Source organism: Halictus rubicundus, chromosome 3 (assembly GCF_050948215.1).
Source record: "Halictus rubicundus isolate RS-2024b chromosome 3, iyHalRubi1_principal, whole genome shotgun sequence".
NCBI lineage: Eukaryota > Metazoa > Arthropoda > Insecta > Hymenoptera > Halictidae > Halictus > Halictus rubicundus.
In genome coordinates this window covers 6,666,250-6,685,107 of record NC_135151.1, presented here as the reverse complement: position 1 = coordinate 6,685,107, position 18,858 = coordinate 6,666,250, and the positions used below count along the sequence as shown (strand labels likewise).

The following is an 18,858-nucleotide window of genomic DNA, read 5'->3' as shown; positions in this document are numbered from 1 at the left end:
ATCTACTCACGTTTTCACCGACCCCCTAAAAAGATGTAATTTTGTTTGAAACATCTGCGAATTTTTCGGAGAAAAAATTGAAGGAGTATATGCTCTCGCGACAGTTATCGAGGCAAGACTGTAGTTGTTCCGTTATCTCTACCCAGTAATGTTGTTTGTTCACCTTTATTGTGATCGTACGAGTAGACATGTTTTTTGGCAACGATCTAGAGCCATGTGACCCGTTACGCGCACACTGTATCTTGTTATTATCTCGTTTTCTCTATCGCATGCACACAGAGAACCGCTCGATCGGATAATCGATACCCTTCTTCTGCACCACGCGATTCTTTGGATTTGTAAATGAGTCGGATAATTCATAAGTCGCAACGTTACATTACACGAGCACGAATTATGTCAGCCAGCGATACGATCGTCGCGTGACACGTTGCATCGGGTCGTTGAGCAAGTGGCTTTACGGTTTTGATGCAATATTCGTATCTGTTAGCTAGATCGCTGATATTCTGCAAAGCGGAGAGATTCCTGGCGGAAATTGTCTCTGTCGGTATTATTTAAATAGAAAGGTAAATTACTGATTTCGGTAGACAAGCTTCTGTTTTATTGTGTTTCACACTCTTTTGTACAGTAAATTTGTAAAGTTCAGTGTATCATATTCTCATTATATTCTACCGTGCACTTCAATTTCCATTTAATCGGGGATCAGTATTGCTGCCGTTTTCAATTTGTATTGGATTATGTTTTCAATTGATATTGCGCATTGACGAGTTTCGAAGACGATTCCTTTAACCGACCGTAACAAACCACGGTTTAAGTATAATTGCAATAACGACTCGAAATTGGATTAAACACGCGAGACAAAAATACTTATACAACGACCCGGTACAGAGAAGATACAATTAGTCTAGACAATTGCAGTAACGAGTCGTAGGCATAATAGATCTATGACGTCGGCAGGAAAAGCCTATCGATTACCCGATTTTCGCGTTCAGCGTTCAACAGGGCGCATCTGAAGAGTCAATTTCAAAAATGTCTTACTAAAATCAGCGCAGAGATTTCAAAGTCCCACAAACTTTGCAATTGCACTGTCTTATTCTCAACGTTATTTTGAATGTTCCAACTAGAAAATATACTTGGGTGCGCCTTTTTTTAACGCTGCAGACTGTGGCAGGGACGAGCAAAAATATTTTTTTGAGCAACCAAGTACCTGGTTACCCAGGTAGCATATTTTTTTAGCAGTGTGTTTTCTTTTTTGGAATCGTCACAAAAATGCTCCGAATTCTCTTTCTTTGGTCACTATTATATTTTGAAAATTGAATATTTTGTCGATTTATATTTTGAAAATAAGAGTATATGCAAAAATCAAAATATTTGGAACCTATGCTGGGTCACTTTTTTGACCTGTGCCAGATTTTTTATTGCTTGCAATCCATAAAATTCATGTTTTCGATATGAGGCATTCTCTAATGCGAAATGAATAGAATAAATTTTTTAAAAAACGTACTGAAAGCAGCTGTGTCTTTGCATCTATGACGCGGTTAAGGGGAAAGTGTTAAAGAGACAAGATTTTTGTAACGATTTTCGAATTTTGCTCGTTTCCGCGAGTCTGTTCTCGAACCGACGAGCGACCAGTGAACCCTCTGACTCGAGAGTTGAAGAGCGAGCTCAAAAAAAAAAAAAAGAACAAATTATACAATGTTTCATTTCCCTTTTTTTATAGAGCTTTACGGAGAGTTTCTAACGTTGATTATCCCGTTTTTTCCAGCTCGTCTCCATTAACGTTGTATGATTCTAGTCGAGCGTTGCCACCACCAGCTCATCACAGCTCGGCCAGACCGTTGCTCGCGAGTCATGCAGCGCATCCACTGCCTGCACATATGCAGCCAACGGCCGTATACGGATTGGCTCCGCTATCGCCGGCCAAACATCAATATCAACCTTCCGGTTTGTGGTTCACCGAGTAAATTCTGTCTCTGTTGCAACTCAAGGCTAGAAAACGAGAGAAAGAAAGAGAGAAAAAGCAAAGAAACAGAGAGCGAAAGAGGAAAAGAGAGAAAGCTATCAAGAGAAAAAGCAAAAGATAGAAGAAGGAGACCTCGCTCGAATTTCCAAGGGGTTGCTAAAGAAGAACGAGAAGAGGATCGAACGAAACGGGAAAGAGAAAGCACACCATAGATCCTACGCGTTCGAATCCCCGCGATCTTTTTACTACGAACGAAGGGGGCCTCTCACGATGCTGCTGTCGACTACGAAAACCGCAATGACGCACTCGCACACTCGCTGACCCGTTAGGGCTTTGACAAAGGGAAAAACCGAAAGTAACAAACAAAAAAAAAAAAAATAGAAAGAAACAGAAGAAGAAAAGTAAACTGAGGAGAAAAGATTGACTGAACTCTCGGCGCGATACACGGTCGTTCTTCAACATTTCACTTTCTGACAATCCGTCCTAAGCAGCGATTGCCCCCTTCGGAACTGCCCGTGTGGAATCGCGATTGCAACACAGTTTCGACGGCGTCGAAGATGGAGTGAAAGAGTCAAAAACAAAATGGGAATCGCCTGGCAACAACGTGCTCCGACGCTGTCGTCGATGTTCTGTCGCGCAAGTTGCGGTTTCCTGGCTGCCTTTCTCGTTTCGTTCGATCTTGTGCGTTGGACGAGAGTCAGAAGAGAATAAAATCGAGAGAAAGCGAGCTAGAGAGAGAGAGAGAGAGAGAAAGAGAGAGAGAAAGAAAGAAAGGGAGCATGAGCGCGGAGGCGCTACGCTGTTTCCTCAGTGAACCATTTGTATCGTTTGTATTATTTCGGTAGTGTCGACGTACAATTTTGTTCGGCTTAGACGGCGCATACTTGTAAACTAGAGCATAATGTGTTGCATACTCCGCGAATGTTCGATGAGAGAGAGTGAGAATGTCACCGCGCCAAAGAGAATATGGTTTGAGAGGGTCCTATGCGCGGTTTAAGCATGACGAAAGCGGAGCTCTATTTTAGCACGAAACAGCGGGCGTATCTTTGTTCGTTCGATTGGTTTCCCTTTATTTTTTTATCGACCTGCGACGTTGTGACGGGGAGGATATAAGTTTGCATTTCCTTTTATGATATGTCTGACGCGTATCATGCACTTCATCGGTTTTAATGCTCGCCGGCGAACGCTTTTAGATCGGCGATCTCGATGATCTTGATTGAAAGAGCTTCGTTCGCGAGCGTGACGACACGCTTGAATGATTTTTTTAAGCGTTCCTCCACTTCCGGTGACGATACAGGACGTTCTCCCGAGTCGCCGGAAGTCGGTGGTCCGCAGACACACGGTACACAACACAAAGACACAGAGCGAGGGAGGGAGACAGTATCATCGAGGACACGTTGAAACGTGACTCGATGTTTCATGTCTCGTTAGGTTTATTCATAAGGAGCTGTGTTAAATACCGATTTGTTGTAACGATCGGGTAGCCTTTGATCAGGGGTTGCTCGCACGATGTTTTTTGATTTCGGGGAGGGGTGGGGATTCGATGTCCGTTCTTTCGGAGTCGACGGTGATGTTAATCGCGCACGGTTACTTGTATTTGACAAACGCTGTGCCTCCTCGCAGCAGCCTCACTATTTATTTTAATCGCGTAATCAGCCTTCGTCGCCTGATCGTATCGACGACCACTTGCTATTACGACTATCATTTACCGCTACTATGATTATTATTATTAATTCTTATCGCGACCTAGGCTGTCCTTAATAATAGAGAAACGGGGGGCGGGAGGACGCGGGTGTCCCGTTCCCGGCTGCTCGTTTAGGCTCGTTCGGGAATGAGTTGATCGTCCTCCTTTGTTTTTCCTTGTACCACGTTGCGTTTCACCCTTGGGGGGAGGGGGGTTTGATCTTTTTCTTCTTCTTCTTCTTCTAGGTTTTTTCGTCCTCCGTTTCCTTTCTCGTTTCGTTTGCTTGCAGAAGAATGTACGCGTGTCCGGTACATTGCACAAAACGTGTAACACAAATATGAACGTGATCAGGATCCGGACCGACCCGGTCATCGTCGCACTGGTCGGTTCCGTCGACGGGGGAACCGCACACCGATAGAAACCGGGTACCACAAATTTTCCTCTCGGCGTGTACATTCGACTTCTCTTCTCTTCTATTTTTCACCCCAGCCGGTTTTTTCTTCTGTTGTTTTTCCTTCGTTCCCCCCGCCTCGTAGAGAATCATGTTCTTCCTTCTCACACTTTTCCACGCAAAGAAACGAAAAGGAGAGGAACGACGCTCGCGTAAGCACCGTCGATTTTTGTACATAGTTGAATATCCACGAATAGGCTCTCTTCCTTGCGTTTCGGTGTGTTCGTTCGAAGAGAGAACAAAGGGTGGACGTGCACGCACCATTCCTCGGCGTTTTCTAACAAAGATACGAGGATCCAGAAGAGAGAAGAGAGAGAGAGAGAGAGAGAGGGAGAGAGAGAGAGAGAGAGGGAGAAGAAGAGCGTCGCGGAAAGCTTAACGGGAGAGAGGGGGATGATTTTTCTTTTTCTCCGCGTGCCGCTGACGCGTATGTCGTGGTTTTTAATGGAATGACGCTTAGGCATTGTTTTGCTAATTATTTTATATACATAGCTGTATGATAAACGTAAACGGGGTAGTTAGCTGCGGTATGTTGATTAGAGTGATCCATGTCCAGAGTTTAACTAGAAGTATTTTACACGTAGTGCGAGAGCGTGAGCGAATGGAAAAAAAGAAAGAAAGATAGATAGAAAGTATGAGAGCAAGAAGATAGTGGATGATGGAGTGAAATTTTTAAACACGTTACCAATATCACAAAAAGGAAACGGAGCAGAATTTTCAACGTTTATAACTTAGCATTACACCAAGTCGCTGCTATTATTCGCTAACTTTCGGTAGATGTTCATGGAAAGGAAAAAAAAGAAACGATTAGGGTCACGAACAAATTCACGCAGCGCGTCCAAACGCGGATTTCAAATTACTGTACATGTAACCAAGTCGATGTGCCTGTTTAACGAGTAATCATACTTAACGTTTAATATTTACTGCAAAAAAAAAGCGGGGGTGGGCGAAGGGCGGTGAGAGGCTCTGGCATCTCGTGTCCGGGAGTTGTAAGGGAGATGGGGAAAAGTTGAGGAATAGTTACAATCAGCGTGAGTGTTGCGCGTTTGATCGACTACAGGGTGCGCGGGACAAGATTGCAGCTTGTTCTCCGCCGAAAGACACCTTGGAGGTGTCCTCAGGGTCACCGTAGCTGTCCACTCCACTTTTATATTAAAAATACAAAGCAATTGGTCGCTTCAGCTGATTATGGGCAGGTTACTGTGAACACAATAACATAGCCTATTCTACAGCTGTTGAAGAGCTATTTGCGAGCTACAGTGAGGGTAAAATACTTCTACTCTTCACCAAGAGCTCAAAAATGGCTCTAGCTAGCTTCCGTAAGCTTTTGATTAGATATTTTCAGGCAACATTGGAGGTGCAATTCTTCTGCTACCCCAAGTAGGGGGTGCAACGCTTCTGCTACTCTCAAATCGGGAATGCAATACTTCTACTACTTGCAAATAGCTCGAAAGTAACTGTAGCTAGTTCCTGCAGCTGTTGGAGAGCTATTTGTAAGCTAAACTGGGTGTGCAATACTTCTGTTACTCGCAAATAGCTCGCAAATCGCTATAGTTAGTTTCTGCAGCTGTTGGTGAGTTATTTGCAAACTCAATCGAGAGTGCAATACTTTTGCTACCCCCGAATCGGGGTAAATTGGGGTAAAATCTGCGTTGCAAGTGGAATTAGCAGCTACTTCGTGACCGGATGATACTCCAAGTGAGTTTCTGAGGAGAACAGTGTGCAATCGACACGGACACGAGCGCGTAGCGCGCCTACATGTGTATATATATGTATGTATGCTTCCATATAGGATCGTAGGGGTTGTACTCGCGTAGGAGAAGCTACCTTCTGTTCTCGCCCGTCGGGCGGGAAAAAGTCATATCCTTAGATTTCACACATTCTACTACCGTAAACGGTAACCGTTGTTAATAGATAGCGAATAGTGATATAATATATATGTATATATACGCGCGGGTGTATGTACAGAGTTCGTTTTTGTTTTTTTTTTTTTTTTCGTTCCGAATCGCGATGCATGCACAAACGGAGAACACGTTTTCACAGAGAGACATACACACGAGAGAGCATTCTTACACGGTGTAGACGCATCACAGTCGTACACATAGTCATTTCTCTAACACTCGATTCATCTATTCGAGAAGGCCTGTGCTACACGAAGATGTGTTGTACAGGCGTCACACGTGTCAGTAGGTAGACGTAGGCGAACCCCATTTCTCAGTCAGGTTTTCTCGTTCTCATCCAAAGAGCAAGTTTTGACTGACGACGCGGCGGGAGGACTCTGCGAACACGGTTTACCCTAAGACTAGCGGTCGAGTAGATTACTTTTTACGTTTGTTGTACGATATACATGTTATCTAATGGGGGTGTGACGCCCTCGTGTCGCAAAGTATTCGATGAGGATAGGTCCTGTAGATGTCTTCTACACTTTAGTTCTCGTTTCACTGGACAGCAACTTCCAGCTAGCACTAGATGCGTGTCAATACTATTCGATGCTGGAACCACCGGGGATAGTGATTTCTTTCAATGCTGAGAGCAACACTTTACCTGGAACTTCTTGACGGGTTTGCTACCACCGTTTTGTTTCGAAGAGTCTTCATTGTTAAAATGTTTTATCAAACGTACCTCATTTGTAACGGATTGGAACTGTTCCATAAAGTTCGGGACTCTTTGATGATCGTGTACTAAGATTTTAAATAACAACGTATACATAATTTTACTATCTTGCTGTAATTAATGAGATCGTGGACGTTGTAAAAGAAATTTCCTTTTTTCTCTAATCACTTCAGCAACTTCGAAATAATACGTCCATATTTAAAAGTTTTTTTAATCTTCCTGTTTTTTCAAACTGCATCTACACGTTTTTGTCAAAGAAGCATAAAATCCGGAGTCCAGTGACGATAGAACTGAATTCTAATATTTTTAATTTACGATTATTGAGATTGTAAAGATGCATCCAATTATTCAACAAATTTATTTCCTTAAAAAGCGATTAAAAATTTGGATAGACACATTCTTGCTCTGTTTATGAAATACAGTAAAATATTCACTTTTAGTGCCCCATAAGTCTAGTATCAAGTATCACATTTTATTGCATTCGATGATTGAATCTGCAGTGAATGACACTCAATGGATTAATTCGTCATCTCTAGTTGATGGGAATTGAGAAAAATTGAGAAACCCTTCATCTTTCATTCTGATGACTATCAAATTGCCAGTAGGTATAGTATAAGCAAAAATATTGGGAGTACAGAGTGAAACTGAGAAAAATAAAGTCCTGTTGCCTCTACGAGGTGATAAAAGTTAATTGTTGTCAATAGCCGGTGGTTCCGGTGTTAGCAGGTCCTATGACAGTGTGTTAGGTTCCCTTAGGTATAGTTCGTCAGTCAGTACAAGCTCGTCAGTCACGCACGGCGCAGTCATTTGTTACTTTTTAACACGCATCGTCCTCTGTACGGGATCGTAGGAGTAAGCGCGTTGCTGAACGAGAGAGAGAGAGAGAGAGAGAGAGAGAGAGAGAGAGAGAGAGAGAAAGTGTGAGAGAGAAAGAGAGAAGAGTGAGTGTATGTATGGTAGAAAGAGAGAGAGAGAGAGTATGTAATTAAAGAAACCGTAGAAGCTATACAACTATATAGATATATATATGTATATATACATATATATACGTACGGGAGAAGAAATTATGTAAAAACAAAAATATGAAACGCAAGTATACCGTATACTGTATCGATGGTTCTAGTTGTGATATTTTATTAATTATTGTATAGTGTCAATATCTGCGCGGCGTTGTTTTTGGTCAGGCTTTTCAAGATGACCGAGCGTGTACGTTTCGCGGATCCGTTCGCATAATTAGCGCAACACGTCGCCTGCTAATGAACAATATTACTCGTCGATTCAACCGATCGATCTATACGATCAATACTTTGATTCTTCTATCGGGAGAATCTTAATGTCGAATTTAGTGTCGAGATAATCTTAATGTCCACCTAATTATCCATTTTGCAAACTCGTGTGTAGATTAGAGACTGTTTGCGATAGGTCCTGGCTTCGCGTGCAATTAAAATAACGAATATCGATGATCGACGATTGATCGAACGAGTGATATATTTTTCACACGTGGGAAAATCGCGAGCGATCCGCGCGAACATTCGTGCACGCGTACAGACACACAGGCACACGTACACACTGAGAGCTCTAGGGATAGAATTATTTTAATCGTTTTTAAATTTGTACATACGTTTTCTTATCGCATCAGGGCGAGGGAGGGGGGTTTTTCAGCGGAGTGATTTATTAGTCTAGGTGTAGTGCCTAAAATGTTATAATGAGATTGTGTCCAATAGCGAATTTATTTAGCGTGGAATCTCTAACGATTAGTCAGGGTGCGCGCGCGCGAGAAGATACACGCTACGTATACATACTTCGATTTGACCGGGGGTTCGAACACGAATATCGATGGAAGATCATGCGCAGAATGTCTCAGAGGGTATGAAAGGAACCAGAAAAAGGCTGACGCGAATTTCTCTGGCGCGCGTACCCCGAGTCACGAAACGAAAAACGTTCGACGAACGGTTGTTTAAAGTTTTCAGGCGCGTCTGCTCGCGTCCGAATGGCCAGAAACGAAAAACAAGAGAGAAAGAAAGAAATAAAGAGAGAAAGAGATAGACGTGAGAGAGAAAAAGGAAAAAATAAAACGAATCAAAGGGACATCCACGGGGATCGTGTTTCTCGGTTGGATCGTAGGATTATGATCGTTCGGGGGTAGTTCGTGCGGAACCACTCTATTATCAACTGTAAACAAAGTAACTGACACATTTTTGCGAGGATTAGATAATTTAGTTATAAATATAATAGGGAGAGAATAACATATTTTTGGAGTTACTACTAGAGAATTGATATTGTATCGTGCTCTGTGAGTTTTTTGAGGAAAAAACGTATGGTAACAACACTGTCTGTCTTCTTGCGTTCTCTTCGTCCTTTCAAATCGTCGGAATTGCTCATCACGATCGGACCACATTTACTAGAAAATAGCCCGCGTGAGAACAGAAACGAAAAAATAAATAAACAGGAATAAGAACGAGTCGGATCCAGAGATCGGGGATCGAGATCCTGAGCGCGATCCGAAAAGGAGAGAGAGAAAGAGAGAAAGAGAGAGAGAGAGAGAGAGAGAGAGAGAGAGAGTGAGAGAGGGAGAGAAAGAATTGTATTTAATCGTGTAGAACTTTGCTCACGTAGGATTAATTCAGAGTTCGCGTTTTACCTGCCGCCATTTTTCGTCTCTTCCGTTTGTTTTTCCGTTTCTCCGAAGATTCTCGCGGCCGCGAGAGCGATCCGTCGATCCGTGGATCGCGCGAGATCGTCGATCGCGATTTTCTTCCTCGGTTGTGTGTACATAGAGAAGACAAAAAAAAAAGAATACGATAAAATAAAACAACACACACGGAATATCGAAAACGAAAAGAAACGAAGGAGAGGAGACCGTAAATGAAGTCCGATTAGGGGAAGCAAGCTCGTGAACGATAGATCGCGCGGGTAAAAAGAAATGAGAAACTTTAGGCTAGAATCGACGATTCACACCTATCTGACTGTTCTTCGATGTTCTTAATGTTCACTATTACACTTAACGGTAATGTCGCAGGTTTAATATTAAAATACGGTGGTACTTGTATTATACATACGTTCTCGGTCGACTTGTGCATAATGCTCTAATGGTTAAGCGATTTATTAAACGATTTTAGGAGTTAACGAATAACGGGGGACGGGGGTGAACTCATTGTAAACTAGAAAAACGAAGACAAAAAAAGTTGTGTAACAATCGTACACAGACACACAGGCACACACACACACACACACACACACACACACACACACACAGAGGGAGACATACAGACACACGATAAGGCTCCATCGTTTTACGTAACACGCGCATCCACCGCTTAGACGTTGTTGATCGTTAATCGATTTTTCATCTTTATGGGTGACGGATTTTTTAGATCGGTAATTAGAGAACCAGCCTCGGCGTTGTAGAATTAGTTTCTCCTCGTTGAAGGAAGGATCGTAGAATTGAAATTTGGTGTTTTTCAACGTTCAACGGTTTCTCTTCCGACCACGGTTATCGGTGTTTTTCCGTTCTCTTCCTTCCTCTTATTGCTTTCTTGTTCTACTTCGCGACGCTTGCCAGACGTTGTTTTTCATCTTCTCTTTGCTTTTGACACGCCTATCGTCGAGAACGGATACCAATCGCTTTCGATCGGACAGAGAGAATTTTTCTAAAGAATATGTTCCTTCTTCGCCGTTCGTTCGTTCGTTCGTTCGAGTTCGAGTACGAGTTCGAGTTCGAGTTCGTGGGGATTTCGTAGGGAAAATCTTTTTTTTTTACGGCGTGAAAACGCGAACCAAAATAAACGTCGAATTTTGTCGCTAGGCTACGCGCGCTTCTCTTCGAACACTGTCAATCGAGAACAGAGACTCTAGACAGCCTGGTGGAAACTGTAAGATAGAGATATAATAATACGAAGTTAACTCGCAGGTCTATCCAACAAGAAACAAAAAAGAAACTCCTCGTAATTTAGAAGTTTGTACGATTCTACCGATAAGCCGAACTTGCTGTAACTGGTAAACTACTCGCTGTACGGCTATACTATATATTTGTACGATATTAATGAATGTTCGTCTTTTGTGTATTTTCATTATACTATGATAGTAGTAGCGCCATTTATACTATTATTACTAATAACCGTTCTAACAAACGTTGCGGCCGAGGAAATCCTTATTGTTTCGCGTCGACGTCGTGCGGGGGTGGTTCAAACAAATCCTTTCGATTTTCGATTCTTTTACCGATTCTCTTTCGCTACGATTCGGAAATCATTCGATCCTCCACGACGACAGTGATTCGTGTTATTCTTCTTCGAAGACATTCGTTTCTGACCTCTGAAAAGCTCGAAAAACTTGAGATGAAATTCGTAAGGGTTGAATTTCGGAAAATTCGGTTTCTCTTTTATTTTACTCGGTTCCCGAATGTCTTTCTGCGAAGAATTTTCGTAGCATTGCCTTACCGGTATATATTACTATCGATATGTATAATAATTACACGCGTACACACACACAGAGAGACATGTGTCATACATGCCCATACACACCAACACACAGACCACAATACACATGACACACGTCGAGTGGATAAGTCGTTCGTGCCGTCGATTAAATATACTGTTTGCCAAACTTCTTTATCCAGTTATACGTACGGACACAGCTGTATAAATGTATAAATTATAAACGCCGCTCTGATTCGAGTTCGACGGCGCTTCGGTGCTTCTTTGTCGAATCGAAGCCTAACGAACTGTACACGATGCTTGAGAGACTCCGATTTTAATTGGTCCGACAATTATAAACAGAATTATTTACGTTTCTCAGTATCATCCCTTATTCTCCAATAACTCGGCTGACGATTTCTGCGCGGAAATTCGTTTTCCCGTAAGAAAGAAACAAAATTTCCTTAAAGTTTCATTGGAGCAGTGAAAAATGATTAAACCGAGAATCTTTTACGATTCCTGTAAAATGAAAAAGATGTGAACGTCACTGCGATTTTAAATGGTACATAATTACGAAAATTGAAACAATAGAATACGGAAGGAAATTGGAAACATTCAATTCAACGTACACTGTGAACGAATGGAAATAGAAGCATTTTTCCTTAACTAATAATTTGTAGATCAAAATTGAAAACTCAGCTGGCTCGTTGTAAAAATATCAAGTTCGAGTCAAAAGAAAATTGATGAAAACACAAACTTCAGAATTATTGGGCAGCAGTGAATCCTAGCTAATTAGAAACCACTCATTTTCCAATTTCCTCGGACTAAAGCTTTAAATTTCGGAGTCTCGGCTCAACCGCCATCGATCCAGCAACGCGTCAGAAAGCAGAGTCGACTGTTCGACGTATTTTTTCTGTGAAAAAGTCAATTCTGAAGGTCCGGGGGCTCGTCGAGCTCGAAAAAGAGCGGCCAACTTCGTACGACCACGCATCTAGCGAACACTATAGTTAACCCCGATCGTCCGCCATTATGGCGAACGACGCGAGTAAAGTGAAGTTTCTAAAAAAAAGGGCGGTATTTAGTGTATAGAAAACTGAGTAAGAAGCTGCAGAGGACAAGAACAAAAAGAACAAAAAAAAAAAAAAATAAGCAAAAGTAAAAACACGGGAGGTGAATGGAAAAACGAAAAAATGTTTTTTAAGCTTTCGCAGAAGAAGTCTGTCTCACAAAGTATTAAAGGCTCTCAGGCTGCGCCGATTGTCCTTCGCCGGTCGTGCAATCATGTTATGCACGCGAGGCGCACAGTCGCGGGGTCGATGATGGTGTTCAATGACATCCGAATCACGAGCGACGTCGTTGCTGAACAAATTTCGTTTGTATACGATCTTTCACCTCGCGCGATTCTTTTACAGTTGATTTCCAAAATTCTCGTAAACGGCCTGCGATTAAATCGTACTAGTCGATCGATTTGTTTACTAGTAGAGCGTGCCTTATACCGACGATCCATCCGGGATCGGTTCTGGACTTGTTTCGATCGGACGGACTCGTTTCCGGCGTTCCAATAGTCGTTCCTAGGCTGCGGATTCTGTGCGCTTATTGCAAAAATCGCGAAACAATTTAAACACAACAGAAACTCAATGCGAAATAGTAGAACCATCAAAAGAATTTAAGAATTTAAGGATGCTACATTTTGAATTTATTTAAATAATTGATCCTGCAGCACTGTTCACAAGCCCATCGTTGCTTTTCATTCTGATCGTTCTCGCTGAGATGCGTCAATTGATTCAACCCTTCTCAACGGTCTTCTGTTTTAGAATATGCCAGAACATTGTATTTCATAAGTAACTCTGTTCACCCATTCAAAACAGCCTACTCAGAAAAATAATACAACTGTTGTACCATGTAACTTTGGCATTATTGGTGAACGTACTGCAAATTAGTCAGATAATTAACTATTGGGGCAAACGTTAATGTCGAGTCTTTTTTCCACATTGGAACACAAAGGGTTGATATCAACATCTCAATTCTCACAATATAAATGTCCCAATTTTCTGGACAGTGCACGAGGGTTAACAATAAACTTATATACCACACGTACAGATAAATAACTCAGATTTTTGTAAGAAACACAAAAATGAATTTTACCTAACTTGCTTAGATAAAACTCATTTCCCACCTGGAAAAGGTGATTTGGAGTCGTAGAAAGCAACGGCAAATATTTCAGTAAAAAATGTTGCCTTAATTTCGTTTAAATTATATGATTATTTATGTGTACATCCGATAAATTGGTGTGTAACTAACTACTATTGTTCATGACTGATGCATGAGATCACGATTACGCGTGGACATCCGCAGCCTATCAATTTTTCTTGCCTTGATCGCCGACGGTCTCCTTGAACACCATCTCGTATACATGTATATGGATATAAATATGAATATATCTATATCTATAAATATGAATATATATATATATATATATATACATATACGGAACATTATGTAATTAACGAGAGAAGGAGAAGAAACGGAAGAGTACCGGATTGCTGAGGCGCGTGCGACGAATTATTTCAGGGGCCGACCAGAGTACAAAGCGTAGGTTTAGTTTGGTCCCGGAAATAGTTCGCGCACGCAACGTCCGGGGATGTCGTCGTCGAACGTCACGGTTTAAAGAACCGATTTTTGGACACGATTTTTCGGCACCGGCGTTTCAAAACAGAAAAATTGTTGGGGGAAGGGGGAACAGGAGAAAACGAGAGATGTACACTGAGAGAGACCGATGGGGGGAAAAGCGTGGAAAAAAAGGGGAATGAAAATTGGAGAGACCGGAAGTCGTCGGCGTTTCCGGCGTTGCGTCGACCGATGCCTCGGGCCCCGTCGTGTGTGTTTGGCTTCTTTTGTATCCGACAATAAAACGGAACGGAATGCGGTGCGGGGGCGGGCGCAGCCGTCGACGAGATGCGTGTCGCGAGATCCTCGCCGCGAATCAATTAACCAGAGACAAATCAAAAGTACTTAGGCTTAAATCGTATCGCGACCGACCACGCGTCACCCTAATCAATCCAGCACTTATTGGTCCACGCGATGAAATACAATCGATGCACCATGGCTCGCATCTCGGTCCACGCAACAGCCCTCGGAGCCCTTTCACTTTGGACACCCGATAGATTTGTAAGAGTTTCGACACGTTGACTACTGTGGACGCTTCTACGCAGCTACATGTTTATTGACAGTGAATCATTGGTCAAGAAGCAACTGACGTCTGATTATTTAGTTTGCGATTGTTGAAATTGTGCAGATGTTTTCAAGGGTGATTAGATTACGTTTCTTCGTTGAAGGCCCTGCTATATTAAAAATTGCGCAAGATTGAAATGAATTTCATTTTGTAATTTTTATAAGGCAACAATATTATATTAGTCACTTTGATGGGATTACTATCAACCCTTGTTGTACATAACTTGGCTCGTATTAAACCAAGAGAACAGTGTTAGCTTCGAAATTAGTTTCTCACTGAACGACGGTCAACGTGTTGAGATTCTGTGTTGTTGATGTCTGTGTACACTTTGATGCAACATGATTGACGAATGAACAAACTTTGCAAGCTTAGACTATTTAGATTAATCTTTTGTGGATCAATTTATTTACGTGGTGATCTTTTTATTCAGAGTTCGAAATTAGTATTGTTGAAAGTTATATACACTTAGATGCAGGATTAGTGGACAAGCTTGTTTGGAAGCTTGTTTTATTTAGATTAATTTTTAATGTTGATTCTTATGAAATTGTTCAATAGCGATTAATAGTGCTTTGCGGTATTAGAAACATAGTGGGATAGCTGAGAGTTACTTCAATTTTTTGGACAGTTAAGATTAGTTTAAGATTGCAGCATTAATAGTAAACGTAAGATAATATTTTCGTTTAGAGTTAAAAATTAATGTTTTTGGGGAAACGTTGACTAATGCAATTTTGGTTAGGGTTCTTGGGGTTTTAGGAAATTGTATTATGAATTAGAGTTCCATGATATATATTGCTTTAGTTTTGTGGACTTTTTATGACTATCGATCTGGCAGTCAATCTGCCGAGTATGACAAATTTAATGTTTAGAAGATTTTATCTCGAGATCTTTCTTTAGTTCTAATTTTGGAGTAAATTGGATTCTCATCCTTTGAAGAGGATCTTTATCCTTTATTGTATTTTTAGTTTTTAAGGTTTGCCTGAGCTTTCGAATGTTCTGTTCAGAGGCGGTACAGATTGAAAATGTTTTTTTCAAAGTGTATACAGGATTTAACAATCCAACAAACACAATATACTAAAAATTGTTCCTATAAACAAATGTCAGACGAACCAGTAGCATATACACTTGCAGCATAGCTCAATCAAATTCAGTTGTTTCCTCGAGACCACTCCGATACAAACCATGCCTAACATAATTTTATCTTACCAAGAGCAATTCAAAATTGATTAAAAAATCCTCTAGTTTATCTGTACACTTAAAACAATGACTTGAAGCGCGAATAACCATTTTCTTGTATACTAGAACAAAATTACACTCGAATTCGTCATTGAAAACAAGATAATAGACGAGGATATTCTAAACAACTAATTAAAAATATAATTTTCAGTCACTCACTACTGTAGGAAAACTGTACTCAACTACTGTACTCAAAATGAAAAAATCTTGAAATTGTATCAGTAAATTAAGTGTCCCCCCGAGCAACCAACTGTCTTTGACCCAACAGAATAACAATCTACCGAGTGTCCCAAGCGAAAGGATCCTCGTCAACTAGAAAACACACGGAACACGTAATCGTCTAGGTAACCAAAAAATTCTAATCTCATCGCGGCGCAGCTCGCGGCTACCGCAGACGATCCTCTCCTCTTTTACAAACAATAAAAAGGGACAAAACAACACGAGATGAAAAATCAGGAAAAATCGACGAAATGTTCGCGCATCGTTTCGGTAGCACCGAGCTGTGCGTTCTTCCGACAACAGGGGTCTTACAACTAATCGGTGACGACTTACTTAAACGAAACGTCTCTGAATTTTTAAGTCGCGCACCCGCATTTAGATGGTGCATATATCCTTGGGGGCAAGAAGTCTATTTGATATTTATATTTTAATATACACGGGCCGATTATATTTAGTGTATTGTAATTATTGAATATTAACTGATAGCCCCGGACTCCGCTCGTCCAGCGTGGCGGCCTCGGCCACCGGAAGTCGAGGATCGGCGAACGATAATTATAATCGAAAATGAGATAGAAATCGCACCGAGGCCGGTTCTCGATGGACGAGCGGGACCGCCGGCGTTAAGAACCACGATTTTCTGTATATTACTGTAGTATAATAATCAAACACTAAAGACTAATGCTTAAGGTGATCGTCGGAGAGCCTCGACGCCTCTTCGAAGCCGCGTATAAGTGTATTTGAGATATTACTATATGCAAAAGAAAAACCTGAAAGATCGAGTACGAGGGGAAAAAAGAAGAAATAAAGAGAGAGAGAAAAAACAGAAAAAAATACCGATATGAAAAGTACGAATGCGAAAATAAAAACATTTTGCTACGGAGCGACAGAGAGAGAGAGAGAGAGAGAGAGAGAGAGAGAGAGAGAGAGAGAGAGAGAGAGAGAGAGAGGGAGAGAGAGAAAGAGCGCGCGCGAGAGAGAGAGAGAGAAAGCGAGCGAGAGGGAGAGTGAGTGAGAGAGAGAAAGTGTGAGGGAGAGAGAGGTACACGCAGCGATACAGGCGTCTCACTGTGTTTTAAATGGTTAATAAATGCAGATGTCCGTGTTACTCGCTCGGACACTTTTTGAACTGAGTTCGCTGTGTTACGGATCCATTCTTTATCATTGCGTTTCTCCTTCATTTGCGCTGCTTCTCGAGCAAACAAACACCACGCGCGTCCCATTTCCATTACATAGTGGAACGCAAAAGCTCCGGATTACGTAAGTTTGTCACGATTATTTTCTGCTGTTAATTCTAATCAAATTTTAACGTTAGAAACGCGACGCTACTCGAAATTAGTGGCTCGAATAATTTTTAACCGTAGAATTATTGAAATTATAACGATTCCTTCGGGGTAGTTATTGAATTTTATTTCTGGGGGCACATGTTTTACTAGAAATCGCCTTGCAATCTGCATAAATGCAGTCCTGCATTATGAGGCTGTACAAACCAGTAAATTTTAATACTATAACTAATACTAAATAGATAGTATAATTGCTACTTCGATACTGTGAGTTAAATGCAACGAGTATTGTTGCTATCTTGTGTGCCCTCGATGAACATTGCACATCCTTTCGGAAATACAAAGTGAAGAACTATCTGGTCGGAAGCTTTTGCGATCCACTGTACATCCGGTCAACGCCTGTCGCATCATTCACTATAATCACTATACCTCGGGATACTTCTCGCTCCACGAGTCTTTCTCCTACCGTACGCATGCTTAAAACTATCAACAGAATCATAAACCCCAACAAAAAATTGTGTATTATAACATTTTCAGCGTCTCAGAAAATTCAAAAATATTACCCACTTGGCATTGGGATTGTCCAGGGCTGTAACAAGTGTCCCAACTCGAATTCAAATATTATGGACTTCATTTCCAAAATTTCTGATGCGCTGCTGATCCTCGTTTAATTTTCAGAAAGACATTTTTCTAACCTTGCTATATTTTGGTCACAAATTGTAACGAAAAAGAGAGTTGATTAACCACGACTCTCAAAAATTGAATCCAAATTGCACTTGGAGGTTTATGCAATATGATCAATTCCACTCTTACTTGCAAACATACAAAAATATTCCTACACCAACAATACGGAAAACGACCTATTTCTATATTAATCTAGCTAGAACAGACACTGGTAGTGAACAAGATCTCAAGTTCACTACTACTGTCTCAAACTCGAACCAAAACTGACAATATACAGTCAAACCTGTTTTTGTGCGGTCCCTTTTTATGCGGTATATGAATGCCAACGGTGTTGGCATTAGAACACCCTTGTAACGACGAGTAGTATTGAATTACGTGCATTTTGAAAATGTCTCCATGTTTAAAATGAGAAATTAAATTTTTTTTAAATGTTTCCACGTGTAAGTTAATTATTTATTTTGTTTGGAAAGCATTTTCTCGCTATTTCGTAAATCTTTGACATATTTTCTAAGTGAGACTTCTTCTTATGAGGTCCCTCTCCACCGCATAAAAAAATTTTCTTTAATATATTGTAAAAAATTATTTGTTCTAGCTATTTATGAAATGTCTGAATATTTTTTTCGTGTGGTTTCTTTTATGCGGTCCCTACCTACCGCGCAAAAACAAGTTTGACTATACATAGAAAACGTAAATCCTCTTTATTTCCAAAATTTTTTCACCCTAACTTTCTACAAAAAGAGAACTTCGAATCACCTCCAGACTTTATCAGTTCCAACCAAGAATACAACATCTTTCTTCTAAACACATCTTTCTGCAAAAAGGAAACTGTAAATCACCTCCAAAATTTGTAGGGTCGTCTAAGAAGACAACATATTCATCTCTTTCAAAAACATAATGCAGTGATCGATCTCTGGGATAATCACTGGACTGCGGATCTTTGTGCAAAATAAAAATTGTCTGCATCGATTGCCAGATGCACGTTTAATTCTGCCTCGGCTAATTTTAACACGTCGAAAATAGTACATATATCCTTATTCTCGAATCGTTGAAATTTTTCTCTAGTGTTAAACCGCACCGACCCATTTCTATT

General features: G+C 41.0%; 1 protein-coding gene across 13 annotated transcripts in view; it reads left to right on the top strand.

Moving 5' to 3' along the window:
* Window positions 1–16,934, top strand: part of Hipk (Homeodomain interacting protein kinase) — a 76,957-nt gene extending 60,023 nt beyond the window's left edge. For 9 of the 13 annotated variants that reach the window (XM_076785100.1, XM_076785093.1, XM_076785096.1 and 6 more), the window contains one exon: window positions 1,763–16,934. In XM_076785100.1, the coding sequence (XP_076641215.1) occupies window positions 1,763–1,961 (199 nt within the window). In that variant the 3' untranslated portion in view covers window positions 1,962–16,934. The remainder of the gene's footprint in view (window positions 1–1,762) is intronic. The other 4 variants (XM_076785101.1, XM_076785097.1, XR_013081955.1 and 1 more) reach the window with 3 other exon arrangements.
* Window positions 16,935–18,858: the final 1,924 nt, after the last annotated feature.